Source organism: Nuphar pumila, chromosome 13, assembly GCF_984573655.1.
Source record: "Nuphar pumila chromosome 13, dmNupPumi1.hap1.1, whole genome shotgun sequence".
NCBI classification, from domain to species: domain Eukaryota; kingdom Viridiplantae; phylum Streptophyta; class Magnoliopsida; order Nymphaeales; family Nymphaeaceae; genus Nuphar; species Nuphar pumila.
Genome location: NC_143261.1, coordinates 54,960,105 through 54,979,853, shown reverse-complemented (window position 1 = coordinate 54,979,853; position 19,749 = coordinate 54,960,105). Strand labels below are relative to the sequence as shown.

Sequence of the window (19,749 nt, the reverse complement as noted above, 5' to 3'; positions counted from 1 at the left end):
ACTTGTATTACCCAACATTTTTGTGTTCTGTTTTTTGTTTCTTCTTAAGGTATCTTGTTTTAGGATGCGCTTTAGGTGGTAAGACTGGAATAAGGTTTGGAGGAGTGATGTGAGATATTATCCGTCATTAGAAAAAATGAATAAGTATTATATGCAGCTTGATACGATTTAATAGTGTGGAACTTATCGTAGTAATCTTCTGATAACTTGTCTTCGTACAAAATGCACGTGATTATATGTTTGTACAAAATCTCGCTAACCTGTTACTCTCTACAAGAGCATGTTTGTTTTTTAAGATAAACATTGCAATTGTGAGAGTGATTGTAGGCTTTGTATCGACGATGAAGGCAATGCACTACTTGAACACATAGATTTCGTGCTTCTTTCTTATCATCGTCCAACTTTTTTTTACTTTAGGCACCACACATGTTATGGGTATTATTCTTTTGGTTTTCAAAAAGTTTCATCATCATGAGATAAAGTTTTTCAATAAGAGGATTTAGTGACTTGTCATGTATTGTGAGAATCCTCGCATTAAATCTCTTTACTATATTAGAGGTTAAGCGCTTGTACATTCTAGTTGAAAAGTATATGTTAGCCTAATGTTTTTCTTTTATGACCTTAGTTGCATACTTGTATGCATCTTCCCTTTGCTCCTGAATCTTTTTAAGAAAATAATTATACTCTTGTCTCGTGAGTGCTTTGGTTGTGCTTTACCAAAGTTGACCTAGTGATATTCCAAATTTATGTTAAAAGTTTTTCGTAGTGTTTTGTGTAAAATTCAACCTGACAATTTAGCCATGTATGGGAGAACATATTGTGTAGCTTTGTGTGCTTATTTGAGATAGCTGTTAATTGTACTTTAACTTTGGGTATGTCATTGTATTAGTGTCTCAATTGTGCATTCACATGCATAAAAAAACTACACCCATGATTCATTCGACTCGTTATCTATAACAGTAAATGCAACCGAAAATATTTGATCACAAGGATCAATACCATGGGCTGACAACAATATTTATGTATTTTTCTTTTAGGAATGTGTCATCTACCATAAGAAGTGGAGGGCTTTCTTTGAAAAACTGATCAATGCATGCACGAAAAGATACGAACATGTACATAAATCTATGTCGTCTATCAGTTTCAATGCACATTGTCGATCATCGGTTAGTCGTCATCAAATAATGACAATAGGCAAAAAGCATCTTGAAAAACTCTTCGAATAAACCATATAGGATCACCTTAGTCATTTCTCATTAATGTCATGCTTGTTTGTACGTAACCTTCATACTTTCCTTGTGACTAATGTCATTTAAGATTTCTTTTAGAGTTAACTTTGGGTTATCGTGTAAGTGTTCAAGAATAACACTTGAAATCCACTTGAAAGATATTTTTTTCACTACTACGTTGTCCAATGATCCACCACATGTATGCTCACTTTGATACTTCTTCACTTGAAAGAATGATGTTTTCTGCACCTTTGTTCAATGGATCCTCCAAGTGGAATGAACCATAGTCCGCAAGTTATTTCTCATGCATACTACAATTACTCTGTTATTGCAGTTTTTCATAAATTTTATTTTATAGTTATTTCTTATCACATGATCTTTAAAAAATTATGATAGTGCTAAAGATTATTAAACCTTTTGTCGATAACAACTTCTCGATCTTTTGACTATATTAATAGCCATTGAAATCGTTCTATATCATTAAGTCTTTTGTTACACAGTTGCTCAAACAACTAAATTGACTTAACATCAATGATTGCCAATTGCTCTTTATTGAAATAATATTCATTGAGCAATAATGTAAAGTTTATAAATTTCTCAAAATTTTTAAATAAATAAAAGATTTTTTTTGTGAATTATTTTGGTATTTAACTTTGATTAAATATCATTTTTTAGCAAATTACTTAGCTAATATTGATTGATTAATTAGCAGTTATTTATGGATAATATTTTGGCATTTATTGAAGTTATTTGATATTTAATTGGGCAGTTATGAGGTTTTGTATGAAGTATTTGGATCTCGACCTCAATATAGATCTAAGAGGATCAACCAACTCAAACGCAAGTTTGAACTATTTGAATGAACATATAAGATCCACTCGATCTCAAGTTATTTAGGATTGGATCTCCAAATGATTTCAGTCAACCGAAATAGATTTGGGTAGGGTTTTGATTTATATCGGGGCTTAAATCAGGCATAGAAGAAATTTAGATCCATTTGAGATGCAATTGGATCTTTCTTTAAAGTAGAAAGTGTCTTGGATTTATTTAGAGACCCAAATGAATTCTACTAAGTATAATAAGATTTGGATATATTTAGATGACCCAAATGGATCTCACTAAGAAAAGGACTTTTGGATCCACTTGGAGACCCAATTCGATCTCATCAAGTAAATAAAATTTTAGATCCATTTGTGACTCAAATGGATCCTATTAAAGTATAATAAATTTGTTTGGATCCACCTAAGACCCAAATGAATCTCATTTAAATAAATAGGATTTAAGTCCACTTATGACCCAAATGAATTTAATTATATATATATATATATATATATATATATATATATATATATATATATATATATATATATATATATATATATATATATATATATATATATATATTAGTAGGTTGGATTTGGATTTAATGAGATCCAAATAGGTCTCACCAAAATCCAAATCCAAGCCCACTTGTTTTCCTACTTAAAACTAAAAAGAAATTCAAAACCAAATTCTAATTTCAAGTTTTTCTTTCCACACTCGCCTTTGAAAATGTTTTTTCCCCCTACTTTTTTTCAAATAAAAAAGGTTTTCCCCCTTTCTAATTGGATTTTTTCCTTTTTTTCTTCCTATAAATACTCTACTTATGCCCCCTCTGCCCATTACATTCCCTCTCACTAGTATCATAAACTTCACTCATGCTCCCCTTCACCCTTCACTCTCCCCTCTCTCGTGTAAACCCAGCACCACCACCACCACCACCACCACCACTGCCCATCTCTCTCCTGATTTTCGTCTTGCACCATACCATTGCCACCCGATTCTCTCCTTCCCACCAACTGGGCAGCCACCGATGGCACCCACCAGTGCCACCTTCACTGACTCCTGGTGACTGCTCTCAGCCGCTCCTGCTGAACAACGTCCTCTCTTTGTTGAACCACCCTGTTTTGCCTCACATAAAATAACAATTGAATAACATGCTTTTCATCATAGATACTATGCAGCATCTTTGATATGCATTTTATCATTCATCATAAGCATTTACACAGGCTTAAAACTACGTAATAATTTCAGAAACATGCATATTCAAAAAACATGAGCCATATACATATATTTATTCATAAAATCTTGAAATACACTCGTATTTAACTATTCATAAAATCCAAAATACATATGTTAGAATATGTTTGTAAAACCTGAACATATACGTGTCTTTTATTGAAAACATGTTCAAAATACTCACATATGGAAAATTTTGATACTTTTTTAACATATGCACATTCTTGTTTATGAAAAACAAATATTACTTAAATATATATTTTCTCAAAAGGCATGCAACACAAACAATTTTTTAATATATATATATATATATATATATATATATATATATATATATATATATATATATATATATATATATAAACTATGTAATTATGAAAACCCCAAGCATTTCAAAAACCCTAAAACTACACATATATGTTAAAGTTATTATAAACCTACCTTGTAATGCATGTGGTCTCACGAGAAATAAAGAAATTTCAAAAAGGCCCTCGAGAATTCTCCTCGATTAGCATGACATTGATCGTATTTTATTGACGATCCAACTATGAGCGAGGACACGTATGCTAACCTCGGTTTCCAGTCCGATGATGGTAGTGAAGAACAAGGTTGTGGCGAAGGTGACGACCACAAGCGGTAGGGTCAAGGTTGGCGAAATGACCTCGCTGAAGGAGGTGATGGCTTTTGGTGACATCGAGGTCAAACTCGTGCTCAACTCAGCTTGGCTAGGTTGAGTGCGGGTCAGCTGGACCGACCCAAGTTCAGTTCCCCAAACGTGAAAGTGGGCACCGACAGGCTCTGTTGAGCTCCGGTTGGTGAATTGAAGAAGAATGGAACTTGTGTTTGGAGATATGTGTTAGTTACAGTATATTGCTGCATTATGGTTGTTTTGTGAATTTCTCATCTGTTGGTGAATTCATATACGATAAGATGAAACACTTATTTCTTGGTTTGTGTTGTAATGGTGAATTCATATGTGATTCTATTTATATGCAAAATTATGTGTATGTGCATGCATTATGCATAAGAGCATGATGATGTCTTAATCTACCCCAACATTCTTGAGTGTGACTGATATTGTGTATTGTGTGTGCATGTGTGCACATGCATGATTGGTTTGTAACATACTATTGGTGTGTCTGCTGTTGCTTTTCAGATATGGATTTTGATATGTTAAACAACTGAAGATATAGCTGTTATGCTAATATAAGATCTGTCTCTCTTTCTCTCCTTTTTTCGCTTGACTTGAAAGAAGAGATTAGTAATGTCCCTTACCAAGGGAGCAGGTTTTACAACTCCACCGAATGAAATTGTGCAAAAACATGAAATTAAAGCTGATGCATTTATGTGAACTGCTAAGAATCATGCCAGCCATTAATGTATTATGAATCTGTAATATAGACTATGTTGGTCGCTTTCATTTGTGGTATTTTTCTGAATGTAGCCAGTTCATGAATGATTAAGCATATTTTCCCCTACTTCGTTGTGTTGAAGGTCATTTGTAAGGAGTGGAGTGGGAGAACAATGTCTACAGGAAGCACAAGGCTGGTGGTATGCTTATTTATGAAACCTACTCCTTATACATTTACTTATGGGAATATATTTATCCTGTTTTGTATAAAACTTCTCAGGTCTTGGGTGTTCCTTGGGAGGTAGATGATGAAGGTTTAAGGCAACACATGAGCCAATTTGGTGAATTGGTTGATGCAACAATTATTAAAGTAATTGTTCAGGCACTGTTACTGCTTTGTTTGTTTTGAAATAATTAACTTAACATTGTACTTGTTGTGCCTTATTTTAATTGATTTTCTGCTTCTATGGGTTGTGGAACAAAAAGGGCACCATTACCTTCAATTATTTGTCAATTGCTTTTCTGTGGATTCAAGCACATGCTATTGTTTACACCCTAGCTCATAACTTCAAAAAAAAAAAAATGATGACTGTGAGCTCCGAGTCGAGCCATGTTCCGAGAAATGCTATCTTGATGGTGCTCATGGCACCCTGACAAAAAAAAAAAATTAAGTCCATACAATGTGTGTGAACCCCAAGGCGGGTTCGGGATTTTGAGAATCATCTTTGGTGCGATGACTCGCACAGGAAAATAATTGAGAAATCAAATATGAGATTTCTGAGGCTCTGGGTATACCTGAAAGAAGGTATATGTTACCAGACCCCTCGTAGTGCGATAGCTCGCACTTGGTTATAAAGAAAATGTAAAATGAAATATAAAACCTTTGAGACTCTGGGTATACCTGAAAGACGGTATATGTTACTGGATTCTCTAGGCTCTGGGTACACCTGAAAGATGGTGTATGTTACCGGATCCATGATCTAACTTGGAGAGGGTAGGTGGTATGAGCTTCATGGACGTTCGTGTTTTCATGAGAGTTAGGCATCTCACCGTATGGTCTCAGTTCACTACAATGTCTATGCCTGTGCTTACCCACAGGGTGAGAGTAAGATAAACATTAAATAATTTAAGTTGACTGAAAACTTATTCCTGAAGAATTATGTACTGTTGATATGACTTTCGTAAAACTTGTAGAATCTATAGCTTGTGCTAATGTGGATAAATGTATCTTTAGTTCAATCCTCTTTTGCACTGTATCATGAATTGAAAGCATAATCATTTTCTTAGAATGATATAAATTTCCATGCTAGTTATATCTGCAGTTGTTGCACATATTTGTACACAGGACACTGAGCACCACATATAGATATAATGCTTCTTACGCAGACAGGGGAGTCTGACCCTTCTGCATTAAAATTTTTCAGGTAACGCATAATTGGAGCATCGTGGAGTCGTATTTGGAAGTAGTCAAGAGATGTCAGTTTTTCAGTGTTTCCTATTTGAACTCTGATTAGTAGATTTACATTTCTGTTATCGGTGATGCATAGACTATTTTCTAGATCATGAATTTATAAATCATGATGTTGTTTCTAAACCTGCTTTGATATCAACTATGTAACGACCTCAAATTCATCTCTAAAAATATATGATTTTTTTTAAAGAAAGTGAATGATGCTATAACTGATCTATGGTCCTGCTTCAACCAAACTAAGCTCTAAGAGGTCAACTTCTACGCAAGCACTAGCATTTATAGCCCATTAGAACTAAGTTCGCAAAAGAGACACCAAAGACAAGATCCCTTTGTCAAGATGAAAACGAAATACAACTTTTTTTTTAATACTAAAAACATCCCACGAATCTAGGGTACATCACAGATTCACATCCCAACACACCAATCATCCATTTTAAACCATAATTTAAAATGAAATAGTTCAAACCAAAATTAAAAATTAATAAACTTTAACTTTAAGTTCATAAAGTTTAATCAATCCCATAACATATAGAATCCAGCAACCATAATAAATTTTGCCATCTCTAGCAAAACTAGTTGCATCATCACCTACTCGATTAAGTTTGAGAACTCACAGTTCTCATACAAAATATTATGTTATCCAATAGTAAAGAATAAAGTATAAATCCACTAAACATCAAGTTTAGAAAATATTTATGTGCACATAACGATTCAGATATGCTTGCAACATAAATAAATTCAAGCATACTTGCAATATCACATGATACAAAAATCGATGCATATATTATGCATATACAATACATGAACCAATGCAAATTGCATGAAAAACTTTTATCTCCGTATAGAATGTTTCTTTTGAATGCATGTATATGTTTAATACAAACCAATTTAAGTTATTCTCCTAACCACTTCGCGGATACTAGCATGGGTAAAATTCTGAGGTCCAAGGTAGATCCCAACTATATCTTAATCATACACAATTATATTTTATTATGTACTAGGATCTCATATATGTTTCTCGATCGACTTCGAGCATCATCACCCAATGTCATGACGGCAAGGCCTACACATCCTCCAACACTATTTTTCTTAATATATTAATATGCTACAGTTGAGCCAATCTCACGATCCTCGACAAAATGGTGGAAAATTTTCTACAATCATGGCTAGGAACATGAACCTCCATATTGGGTTCTTGGGACAAACAATGCAAATGTTGTTCAGTATCCTCATGGTCCCTCATGACCGTCATCCAAGGATCCCACCATCATCAGAGGACAATCAATGAATCATATTATTGGTATATTGTTAAGGTCTCTTATACCTCTTTAAATTATCATACACTCTTTCCACAAAAACATAATGGATCTGTATATCCATAACATGCACCTCATCATGCATCATCTGATTGGGCTACCACCCTACTCAGTCATAACAGTGTATCATTATATGTCAATAAGTATAATTAATCATATGCATCATAAGACAATATAAATAATGCATTCATATGATTATTACAATAATATTTTACTCACACACAGCCTCAATAGGCCCATGTGTAGCTTAATCATAAGTCACAATACAATCTCATTCACCTTTTGAACCGTCTCATACATTCAAGTAAGCATTTTGCATTATGCGACATATCATGTTCACAAGCCACATACCATAATAACATATTATACATAATCATCATAAGCATATATAACATCACATTAGGCTATACATTATTATCATATTGCATATAATAAACCTGGTTCAAATCTGGAACCAATACATGCATGTAATTCAACACATCACATGCAAACTGGCAAAAACAATTTACATGCAAAACTGTAAAAACAGAATCTTACATGTTCTTAGAAGCTCAAACATAAATCATATAAAGTGATTCTGGATCTAAGATTTTTAATGTACATTCATATACACATTAGCTATCTACAAGAAGAAACACTGACCTAAACCCATTCAGAGTCAAGAAATAAATTTTTTAGAAACATCGATTATTTTTTGTTCACTGAACAGTCTAGTCCGGTTTGATCTTTTCAAAGAAAAGTTAGTCATTCATCACACATAACGAAATAAATTCTAAATTTTTTACTATGGTTGGCTTGATATGTCTAACAGATGTCCCCAAAAACCCAGACTTAATTTTTTTTTTTAAATAATTAAAAATTTTGTAATACAGACTATTTATATTATTTAGCAAACTATTTTTTAGAAATTACAGATTCTGGACCAAAATTTCAAGATTTTTAATTCTTAAACTGTAAATAATCTGCCTACATGATTTTTATCGTGTGTTCTGCCATATATAAGCTAACACATATAAAAATATCAACCATAAATCTAGAATAATTTGGGAGGTATAATTTTAACAAAAATATGCAGCCTACAAAGATTTTCTATCGGGACATAAATTTTGTGTCGACTTGCGGAGGTCATATCTCTAAACCCGAAACTCATTGAGCTCAATTTTTTTTTGAATTGCTTCTGTATGTCAGAAACATTTCTAAATTCATAATTTATGGATTCATCGACTTGAAAACTATATTTTTCTTTACAACAGATCGAAATAAAAATACATAACAACATGCAGTTTTTAAGAAACACATCAAGAACTTTATGTTTTCATCCAAAACACTAAGAATATGCAACCAATGATTTTGACTCATAAAAAACATATCATATTTATACATAAATATATGTAAGCATGTTACATATATGTAACACAGAAGTATCATGCATATCATGAATTAAACACAATAACCAACATTTTTACTTAAGATAATATATTTTTCTCAAAATTGATTTTTGAAAAAGGATTTTGAGTTTATAAAAACATCCAAACAACTTTATAATCCATCAAAATCATATTAACTCCAGGCATAAACATATCCAGCATATTACAAATATCAAATCTAACTTATAACATGAATTTAAATACAAATCTACATCATTTTTCATTAGAAAATAGGTTAAATCGCTTCTGCGAATTAAAATGGATATTATGAAAGCAAAATAGGGTTTTAAATATGAATATAACATAAATCGAACCATAGAAACACGATTTCATGTTTGATCGACCTATCCTAAATTCTAAACATGTTGAATAATGTAAAATCTTGTACCCTAATGTGAATAAAAATAAATAAAATACTGCACACGTGAATGAAGATCAAAATGCAACAAAGCTCTCTCGAAAACATGAAAGAGATCAAAAATATCTTCCTTAACGCAAATGGTTGTTGTCTAAAGCCAAGGTACAAACCTTGTATCAGATCAAACACCTAAAAACAAAAGAAAAAATGAGTATGATGGGATATCAGATCAAACACCTAAAAAATGAGTTAATCCGAATGACTTTTGTTATCAGAAAAGTCCTTATTTCTCTAACTTGTTTATTGAAATGTTTGAAAATAGTAACAGAGTTTATTGCTTTGCTAGTGCTGACGTTGGTTTTCAAAAATGCTGTTTAACATCTATAAGACTTTAACAACACTTCTCAATTATTAATTGTGATATTTTTAATGACATTTATCTCATACTTCAAATGAGGTTTGCATATAATGTATATTATATATAATATATATTATATATAAAATATACATTATATTCTATGTTGTATATATAGTATTCTATGTTATATAACTTATATTAGTATTATTATATACGGGTTGAGCCAGGCTGAAGGCAGGGCACGGGCTGCCCGACCCGGCCCAATCTACTAGCATTTAGTCGGATTGCTTTTTAAAATCGGATCCAACTCCGAATCCGATTTCGTTAAGGCCTTTGTTTGGAATTTTACAAGAAAACAGAGGCTATATGTGGAATGTCAGAAATGTGAGGCCCATGCCTGGAATAAGGGGTAAAGTGTTGGCCTTAAATGGGATTTTCTCAAATAAATACGAAGGAGAGAGAGAGAGCAGTGTTGTGAGAGGCGTACGCCTCAGAGGCGAGGCGCACGCTCAAGGTACTGAGGCGTTGCTATGATGCGCCCTCATCAACCTCCGGCCAGTTGTGACCACCGACCACCGGAGTTGCTATGCTGCAGCTGCTGCTCAGTCTTCTCCAACCACCGGACGACCGGCATATCCCTCGCTTCCGTACCAGCTGGGCGGGTGGTCCTTCTCTTACTGCCTCCCCTCCCATCGCATTTAACAACCTTGAGAGAGAGTACTCCAACATAAATACGACGACCAATTGAAAAAAACGTCGTTCCCTTGTTTCCTGAGAGAGAGAGAGATGCGGATCTTTGTGAAGACCCTGACGGGGAAGACGATCACTTTGGAGGTCGAGGGTAGCGATACCATCGAAAACGTCAAGGCCAAGATTCAGGTGCTTTGGAGGCACAGGAGATCACGCCTCCCTCTCTTTTTTTTCTCTCTCTTCGTGCCCTTTCTTCCTTTTTTTTTTCTTCTTTTCATTTTGTTGGGCGCTTTTGGTTTGTTGGTATTGCTTTTCCGAGGGATTTGTGTCAGGAGCAGGAGGAGAAACCGGTGCTCTGAGTATGAAATTTGGTTTTTCTTTTTCTTCTTTCTCATTTCGGACTACCGTTTTGCTGATTGGTAGTGACATACCCATCTATTGATTCTCTCTCTCTCTTGATGGAAGAGCTCATGTTTTTGGCTCTTAATTTTCGTTTTATTTTTGTGGTCTTGCTTTTAGAACAGAAAAAGGGTTCACAAATCCATCTTTTAGGTCCCCTTTGAAGGAATGTGTTGGGTTTTTGGATTACAAACTTTGCATGGATTAAGAAGTTGAGGTTTGGGCCTTTGTGTGGTTCGGCTGGTTTTCTGAGTTTCATCTTTTCGGTCTGATTTCTGAGACGGAGATTTGGTTTATGACGAACTAATGAGTTCCTTTCTGTTGTTCTTTTTGTTTTTCAATGGATTCTTTTGGTCCTATTCCCTCTTTTCAATGTTCCTTCCATTGTTTTCTTCTATTGGTTTTGTGGGTGATAGTCTAAATAGAGAATATGGGTGTTATGTTTTCTTCTAGATAAAGAAGGCATTCCCCCTGATCAGCAGAGGCTAATATTTGCAGAGAAGCAGTTGGAAGATGGGAGGACTCTTTCAGATTACAACATCCAGAAGGAGTCCACCCTTCACTTGGTTTTGAGGCTTAGGGGTGGAACGATGATCAAGGTGAAGACACTTACCGGGAAAGAAATAGAGATCGATATCGAGCCAACCGATACCATCGACAGGATCAAGGAGCGTGTGGAAGAGAAGGAAGGCATCCCGCCTGTACAACAGAGGTGTGGTCTCTGTGTTTTTCACCGATTGCCGATGGGTTTATCCGATCACTTAGTTTAGAAAGAATTGTGTTTTCTTGGTTGAGCATTTGCGTGTAAGTTTTTGTTTCTAGTGTCCCTCTGATTTATCGTCTTGTTATTTGGTTTCACATTGTTTAGCTGTTCTGGAATCTGAATTTCTCTTGTCAACCTTTAATTGGTTTGCTTGGTTATTTATATCTTAAATTTCTTCATTTGGTTTTCTATTCAGCTAATTTTCCTAACTGATGTTTCACTTTTTTTCTCCATCATCGGCATTACTGTTACTGTTATATGTTTCCTGCTTCTTCGATTGTCAAGCTGGGTAACTATCCCTAGTTGGGTTCAAACGTTGCACACCTTGGCTACTATAATGCAACTTTTAATAATCTAGCTATTAGTGTAATCAGTTGTTATCTGTGCATTTGATTGTCCCCTTGGATAGCTGTGCCCAGCTCCCCTCTTTTATAACTGGTTCATATGATCTGTTTCTCAGTTCTATCTATTTTTGTGTGCTGGTTGTAGTGATGGCATTTCATCTCATCCTCGCTGTAATATGTATGGTGTCTTTTGTAGGGGACACAATCGAGTTCTGTCCTGCTCGTACAAATACCTATCAGTGTACAGTGTACATGCTTTATTAAAGACGAATAATGTTAACTTTTCATCTAATTTTCTATTCATATTTTCTTTCTAGAATTTGTCGTCGATGGCTTATTGGATTAGAAAGTTTTGGTGTTTGGGAAATTTTGACATTGACCTTCTTTCACTTTTATTTCTTGACATGTGCACATATTTTTGCAAAATAGGGTGAGATGTTGAGTTGCATGTTGTGTGTGTGTGTGTGTGTGCTCGCTTGTGCACATGTGTGTGTGTGTGTTGCGGGCATGTGTATGCATGGTTGACAAACCAAGAATCTCAGTCAAATCTCAGTTGACCTGCAACTCATGACTTGGCAAGTCAACTCAGCTGACTCGGGAGTTTTTTCTTAATATATTTAAAAGTACAAATTTTCATGAAATAAAACTATATATTTAAAATATTCAAAAAGTTATGAAAATGTAAAAAGAAGAAATATGATTAACATGAGAAATTAGAAGTCACATATCATGTCATTTTTAGTGGTTGTTTTGATAACCAAGTATATCTATGAGTACCAAATCAAGTACAAGTATGTCAATTAGATGCATGTGGAAAAAGTGTAGAATGCTGTAAAATAAAAAGGTATTGGATTTACAAATTTAATCACATGGGACATGGAGATATTCAATTAATTGCATCTACTGTTAGATTGCAGCGCATAGGGAGAAATCTGCCCATGTCAAAAATCACAACTTTTCGGTTGTAAAAGGACTTTTTCACCCTTCACACGTGAATTTCCTTTGATATGTGAACTTCCCTCTCAAATATCCAAATATGTGAATTTTCTCTTACACATTTGCGAATGTCCTTATGCTTTCACATTTGTGAATGTTCTGACCTTCAGATGTGAATGTCCAAATGTCTTCCGGCTTGTGCTCTTATGTGATTTATAGTAAAAAGAGTTTGTTGAAAAAAACTGACACTCCAAAAGCATGATGGGCATTTGGCAACACTTCAAAAGTATCACTAAAGCCTTTAGCAAAGCTTTTGCCTTTAGTGCCGCTTCAAAAGTACATATTTGGGAGAAAATCGTAAAATAAAAGAACGCCGTTTGCATATTTTGGGATAAAATTTGCATATTTGGGAGGACATTTGCATAAAATTTGCTATCTCCCTGGTTATAATTTTGAACAGGGTGCCTAAGAGTGAAATTGGTCTGAACTTTTTAATCTCAATCTCCTAGGTTATTTAGGAAAGAGGACCAAGAGGGATTCACCCCCATGTCCCTGGCAAACATGAGTTTCTATAAAGATCGTTAAACACTGCCATAAAGTCTCTCTGGCATGCTGGCCAAGCCACCTTAAAAAATTCAACAAGGAATCCGTCCACCTACGGGGCCTTGTTGTTGAGGAGTTTTCATTTTGTTTGCTTGACTTCATCTACCAATAAACCCCTGTTCACGAAGTCTTGCACCCTCGAATCAAAACAACCCATGGGGGTCTCACTTATGTCAAGAGAGTCCTCACCCATATTGGAGGTAAAAAAAAGTCACTAACGTATTTTGTTGCCTCCCTTTAGATTTCATCATTCTCATAAAGATGCCCTCCAATTGACAAGGCCAAGTGAAGTTATTTCTTCTAGAGGAAGCGAAAGAACTTAGTGTTTTTATCGCCACAACACATCTAATGTACTTTGGATCTTTGCTTCCATTTAATCTCCTGCCTTGCTCTTCATTCTGATATATCATCGATCAATAGCTTTTTCCTGTCATTTAATCCCTCCACCTCATGTGCATCACCCCGCCATGCTGCCATCTCCCTCTGCATTAAACACAGTTCCTCTATCTGCTTGAATCTCACAACCCCTTCTCCTTTGGATCACTCAATTAATCGAGTTCTTATGTGGTTTATTTTTTTGTGAATATAAGAACAGCCTAAGCGGCTACCTGCGGGTGGGCTCACCATCCTTCTATGCTTTCAACCAGCTTTGGGTCCCTCAACTACCATAGTTCAAACTTGAACCTTCGATTGCTCATCCATCTTACCTCCCATTCGAGCATTATTGACGTGTGATCCAAAATGGATATAGGCGCCGCCCCATGGTGGCTCGTCCATCACGGAGTCGCTCCCACCTCCCTACTCACAATGAACCTTTCAAATTTCTGCATGCAAGGGTCTCTTCTCCTGACTGACTAGGTATAAATGTTACACCAACCTTGTGAAAATGGATTTCAGAAAAGAGATCTCAAGCCTAGAGGCACGTTCTTAAGATCGCTATCTTTAGAACTTCAATTGCCCCACTCCGGAAAGACCAAAGATGCGAAAAGGGGTTTGATGCGACTGAGTTCCCAGGATACAACTAGGCTTGAACCTCCAGAGAGTCACTGCTTCGAAAGGACAGATGATCTCTACCACACTTGTACTCTGCAAGCCAAATCGAGAAGAAGGAAGAAGAAGATTTTTTTTTTTTTTGAGAGTCGTAAAATTCTTGTATATTCAAAAGACGAAATAGAAGATATTTATAGACTTTTAGAGAGGCCAAAACGTTTTGCGATAAATGAGATTAATGGCCATAAATCTGACGGTTTGAAAATAGGACGAAAAAGACCTGAACGGTCACCCACCTTTGACTGTCAATCAAAGGCCTCCAAAACCGCCCAACAGTCACAATGCAACATTAACTCGATATGCATGCAACTTAAAGCTTTTCAAATGGCCAGATAACTCAAACCGAAAAACAAAACGGATATTTTCACCTCATAAGCACCTCGCACCGCTGCGAGCGTGCAAAGTGCAAAGTGCAAAGTGCCACATTGCGCCTCAAGCGCCCTTGCGCACGCGCGTGTGCGCGAACGACGCGTTCGTTGCTGCACAATGCGCAGCAACGTCCGCAATCCACCTAAAGCATCAAGGCTTACCAAAGTAAAGAATAGATAACAAGCTCTCTATTTAAACCTCTTGAAAAACTTTTCTCTCTTAGATATGGGACTAAACTTTTTCAAAACTCTTTTGGTAGTAATCATTAATATTTTAAAACTTTCCTAATAATCCCCCACTAGTTTTAAAATATATTTGGCTTGCATAGAAACTTATGCATTAGTGAGAGTGTCTGCATGACTTGAACCCCCACTATTTGAAAGAAAACCTAAATTAACCAAGGTGCTAAGTGGACTTACCTTGAACTTAGCTCCTTATATTGTTAACGGAGTTTTCAATCATACATAGGTTTCCAAAAGTACGATTGTGTGGATTTCATGTTGGCACATTTAGAGCCTTGTGCTTTCCTGGATTCATGAGTGCTCTAGAGAATTGCGAATTCTCATAAGAAATGACTCACATTTCTACACTCATATAGGTGAGTTTGTCTAGGTGTACTGTAACACACACCTTAGCCTTAAGGCCTACAAACTCATTAAGAGCTATTAGCTCAACCCTCATATTAGTTACAGCTCATGAGCACACATCAATAATGGGCTTACATAAATATGCTCAATATCTGTCATTCACCAATTCGTTTCCCATTGAACCTATGCATGTGGGATCTCCAGCGCTCTAGGTTGGGTATCCTTAGGTGATGACTTAATTGGCTTAATTCCCATTCTCCTCGAAGTTTTATTGATGACATCTCTCGAAAGGCCTTTCGTAAATGGGTCTGCCAAGTTTTGACATGACTTCACATATTTCAATGAAATAATATTGTCATCAATCATTTGTTTTATAAAACTGTGTCTTAGACTAATATGTCTAGACTTCCCATTGTATTTCATATTACCTGCTTTACATATAGCTGATTGGCTATCACAGAACATTGAAATAGCAGGTATAGGCTTCTCACCTAGTGGAATATCCACTAGCATATTTTTAAGTCATTGAGCTTCTCTACAAGCAGATGCCAAAGCAATAAACTCAGATTTCATTGTAGAATGAGTTATACAGGTCTGTTTCTTAGACCCCCATGCAACTGCTCCTCCTCCAAGGGTAAAAACCCAACCACTCGTAAACTTGGAATCTTCAAAGTCAGTATTCCAACTTGCATCACTATACCCTTCAATAACAGCAGGAAACTCGGTATAGTGAATTTCATAGTCTAAAGTATGCTTTAGATATCTAAGAATCCTGTTCACTGCATTCCAGTGTTGATGACCAGGATTATTAGTGTATCTACACACTTTACTCATTGCATAGGCAATGTCAAGCCTTGTGCAGTTCATTGCATACATAAGGCTACCTATAACACTGGCATATTTTAATTGTTTAACACTAGCACCATCATTAGGAGTCAATTTCATATTTGGATCATATGGGGTGCATGCTGGTGAACTATTAAGATATCCATACTTTGTAAGAATTTTCTCAATATAATGTGATTGACATAATACAATGTCATTTTTATTTCTTATAATTTTGATTCCTAAAATAACATCTGCAACACCCAAGTCTTTCATACAAAACAAGGAAGATAAAAATCTTTTTGTTTGATTTATGCATTCACTATTGTTACCCAAAATAAGCATATCATCAACATATAAACAAATAATAATAATTGAGCTACTATCTACTTTACTGTAGACACATTTATCCGCATCATGAATTTTAAAACCATTATGCACCAGAGAACTATCAAATTTTTCATGCCATTGCTTAGGGGCTTGCTTTAATCCATATAAGGATTTCTCAAGTTTGCAAACTTTGCACTCTTGCCCTAGCACTACAAAACCTTCAGGTTGCTCCATATATATCTCTTCATCTAATTCTCCATTCAAAAAGGCCGTTTTCACGTTCATTTGATGAATTTGAAGCTTATATATGGCACTCATGGCAATCAGAATTCTAATAGTAGATATTCTGGTTACAGGAGCAAAAGTATCAAAATAATCAATACCTTCTTTTTGTTTAAAACCTTTTGCAACCAAACATGCTTTAAATTTATCGATTGTACCATCAGCTTTTAATTTCTTTTTGAAAATCCATTTGCAGCCAATAGTTTTGCAACCAACAGGTAAATCCACTAATTTCCATACATTATTAGACATAATTGATTCTATTTCATCATTAATAGATTCTCTCCAAAAGGCAGCATCTTGAGAAGACATAGCCTCTTGAAAAGTCACATGATCATTCTCAATTAGAAATGTATAAAAGTCAGAACCAAAATTAGTTGGTTTTCTAATGTGTTTACTGAGTCTAACTTCAGTTTCTGGTTCATCAACACAATCATTAGAATATTCAATCATGTCATTTATAGGAAGATCATCTACTATAATCCGGCTGCCATCAAGAAGAGAATCAAATGCATTTTTATGTTCTATGAAAGATGCATCTCTAGATTCTACAATAACATCATTAACAATGTCCAAAAATTTATATGCTTTACTATGTTTAGCATACCCAACAAATGTACATTTAAATGCTTTAGGTCCAACCTTCTTCCTTTTATTTTATGGAATTTTAACATATGCTAAACAACCCCAAACACGAAAATAACTAAGATTAGGTTTCTTACCAAAACACAATTCATAAGGTGATTTATCAGATTTGGAATAAGGAACTCGATTAAGAATATAACAAGCAGAAAGTATAGCCTCTCCCCATAAGTTGGAATGCAAACCCGTATTAAGCAGCATAGCATTCATCATTTCTACAAGTGTTCTGTTTTTCCTTTCTGCTACTCCATTTTGTTCAGGAGTTCTAGGAGCTGACGTTTGATGGATAATACCATTATCTTCACAGAATTTATCAAATTCTCCACCTAAGTATTCACCTCCTCTATCTATTCTTAAATGTACAATATTTGTTTTAAACCTATTTTGTACTTCAGCTAGATAAAGAAGAAATTTGGAAAATGCTTCAGATTTATGTTTCAACAAATAAACATAACAAAATTTTGAGTAATCATCTATAAAGGTAATAAAGTACCTATTGCCACCACGACTCAAAACATTATCCATCGTACACACATCAGAATGCACTAATTCAAGCAATTTATAATTCTTTTCTACACTAGGAAACGGGAGTCTAGTTAGCTTAGTTTGAATGCATGTCTCACACTTATGTTTATGTTCTATTCTCACATGACACGGAAGAAGACCAAAGTTATTCATATTATGAATGCAACGAGAATTTATATGTCCTAATCGTGAATGCCAAAGAAAATATGAGTCAACCATATAAACAGAAGTAGTAGCTTCATTTATGCTCATCTTGAACATACCACCAGTGGCAAACCCTTTTCCTACAAAGATTTTTCCTTTGGTCACAGTTACAATCCCAGACTCAATAACAATCTTAAAACCATTTCGTGACAGGAGATCTGCAGAGATTAAATTTTTTCAAACTTCTGGAGCATAGTGGACATTCTCAAGTGTTAGGACTTTCCCGAAGGTGAACTTAATTTCCACACTCCCTTTTCCCAACACTTTAGCTGAGGAAGAGTTTCCCATAAAGAGATTGCATCCTTCCCCCACTACTTCATACGACTTGAACAAGTTCCTTTCGTTTGCCACATGAACAATGCTTCCAGTATCCAGGTACCAGTCTTTATTTGCAGCCACCATAAAGGTTTCAGAGATTACAGCAACAAGCCTCTCCTCTGACTCATTTGGCTTAGGACCAGTCCTCTTCCGTTCTCTGCATTCTCTAGCAAAATGGCCAAACTTGCCACAAACATAACAACTAATTTTCTTTTTATCAGTTGGCTTTTTCCCTTTCACAAAATTCTTTTTTATTTTCTGGGTTTTCATGATTTTGCCACCCTTGTTACTAACAAAATTCACTTTAGGATAACCTTCTTTAGGACTCGAATTCTTTTTGTCACGAAGACGAGTCTCTTCCTCAATTCGGATGTCCTTAAGAAGGCCATCTAAAGTAATTTTCTCATTTTTATGTTTTAGGTGATTCTTATATTCTTTCCAGAAATCCGACAGCTTCCCAATGATGACAGCAACTTGGAAGTCATCATCAAGATACATACCTTCTCCTTTGATCTTATAGGCCAGTATTTGCATCTCATGAATTTGAGCAAGTATAGGCTTATCATCAACAATAGAAAAATTAACATACTGATCTATGATAAACCTTTTGTTACCAGCATCTTCTGCATTGTACTTGATCTTGGAGAGCATTCCACAACTCTCCAGCCGACTCCAATGGTGAATACAAGTCAAAGAGAGAATCAGTTAAAGTGTTCTGGATATGCCCTTTGCATCGGTAGTTGTCAGTAAACTACTTCTCTCGCTCTTTCTTCTGTTCTTCTGTCTCAACTTCTCCAGCAGCGACAGTGGGACAGGGGCTTTTTGAGAACATAGTCAATCTGCAGCTCGGATAGCAAGAAATAGACCTTTGATTGCCACCGCTTGAAGTTTGACCCATCAAATCGATCGAGTTTTTCGAGGTCACGGCTAAGCAAATTGATGGAGTTGGATGTCGAACCAGAGGCCATAATGAAGTTCTAAAATTGTTACACCAACCTTGTGAAAATGGATTTCAGAAAAGAGATCTCATGCCTAGAGGCACGTTCTTAAGATCGCTATCTTTAGAACTTCAATCGCCCCACTCCGGGAAGACCGAAGATGCGAAAAGGGGTTTGATGCGACTGAGTTCCCAGGATACAACTAGGCTTGAACCTCCAGAGAGTCACTGCTTCGCAAGGACAGATGATCTCTACCACACTTGTACTCTGCAAGCCAAATCGAGAAGGAAGAAGAAGAATTTTTTTTTTTGAGAGTCATAAAATTCTTGTATATTCAAAAGACGAAATAGAAGATATTATAAACTTTTAGAGAGGC

General features: G+C 35.5%; 1 protein-coding gene across 1 annotated transcript in view; it reads left to right on the top strand.

The window, feature by feature from the left end:
• LOC149818441 (uncharacterized) overlaps positions 1–11,599 on the top strand; it is a 240,717-nt gene extending 229,118 nt beyond the window's left edge. The window contains exons 6-8 of the mRNA XM_089985220.1: positions 10,355–10,447; position 10,789; positions 11,111–11,599. Of these exons, the coding sequence (XP_089841346.1) occupies positions 10,355–10,447; position 10,789; positions 11,111–11,427 (411 nt within the window). The 3' untranslated portion in view covers positions 11,428–11,599. The remainder of the gene's footprint in view (positions 1–10,354; positions 10,448–10,788; positions 10,790–11,110) is intronic.
• Positions 11,600–19,749: the final 8,150 nt, after the last annotated feature.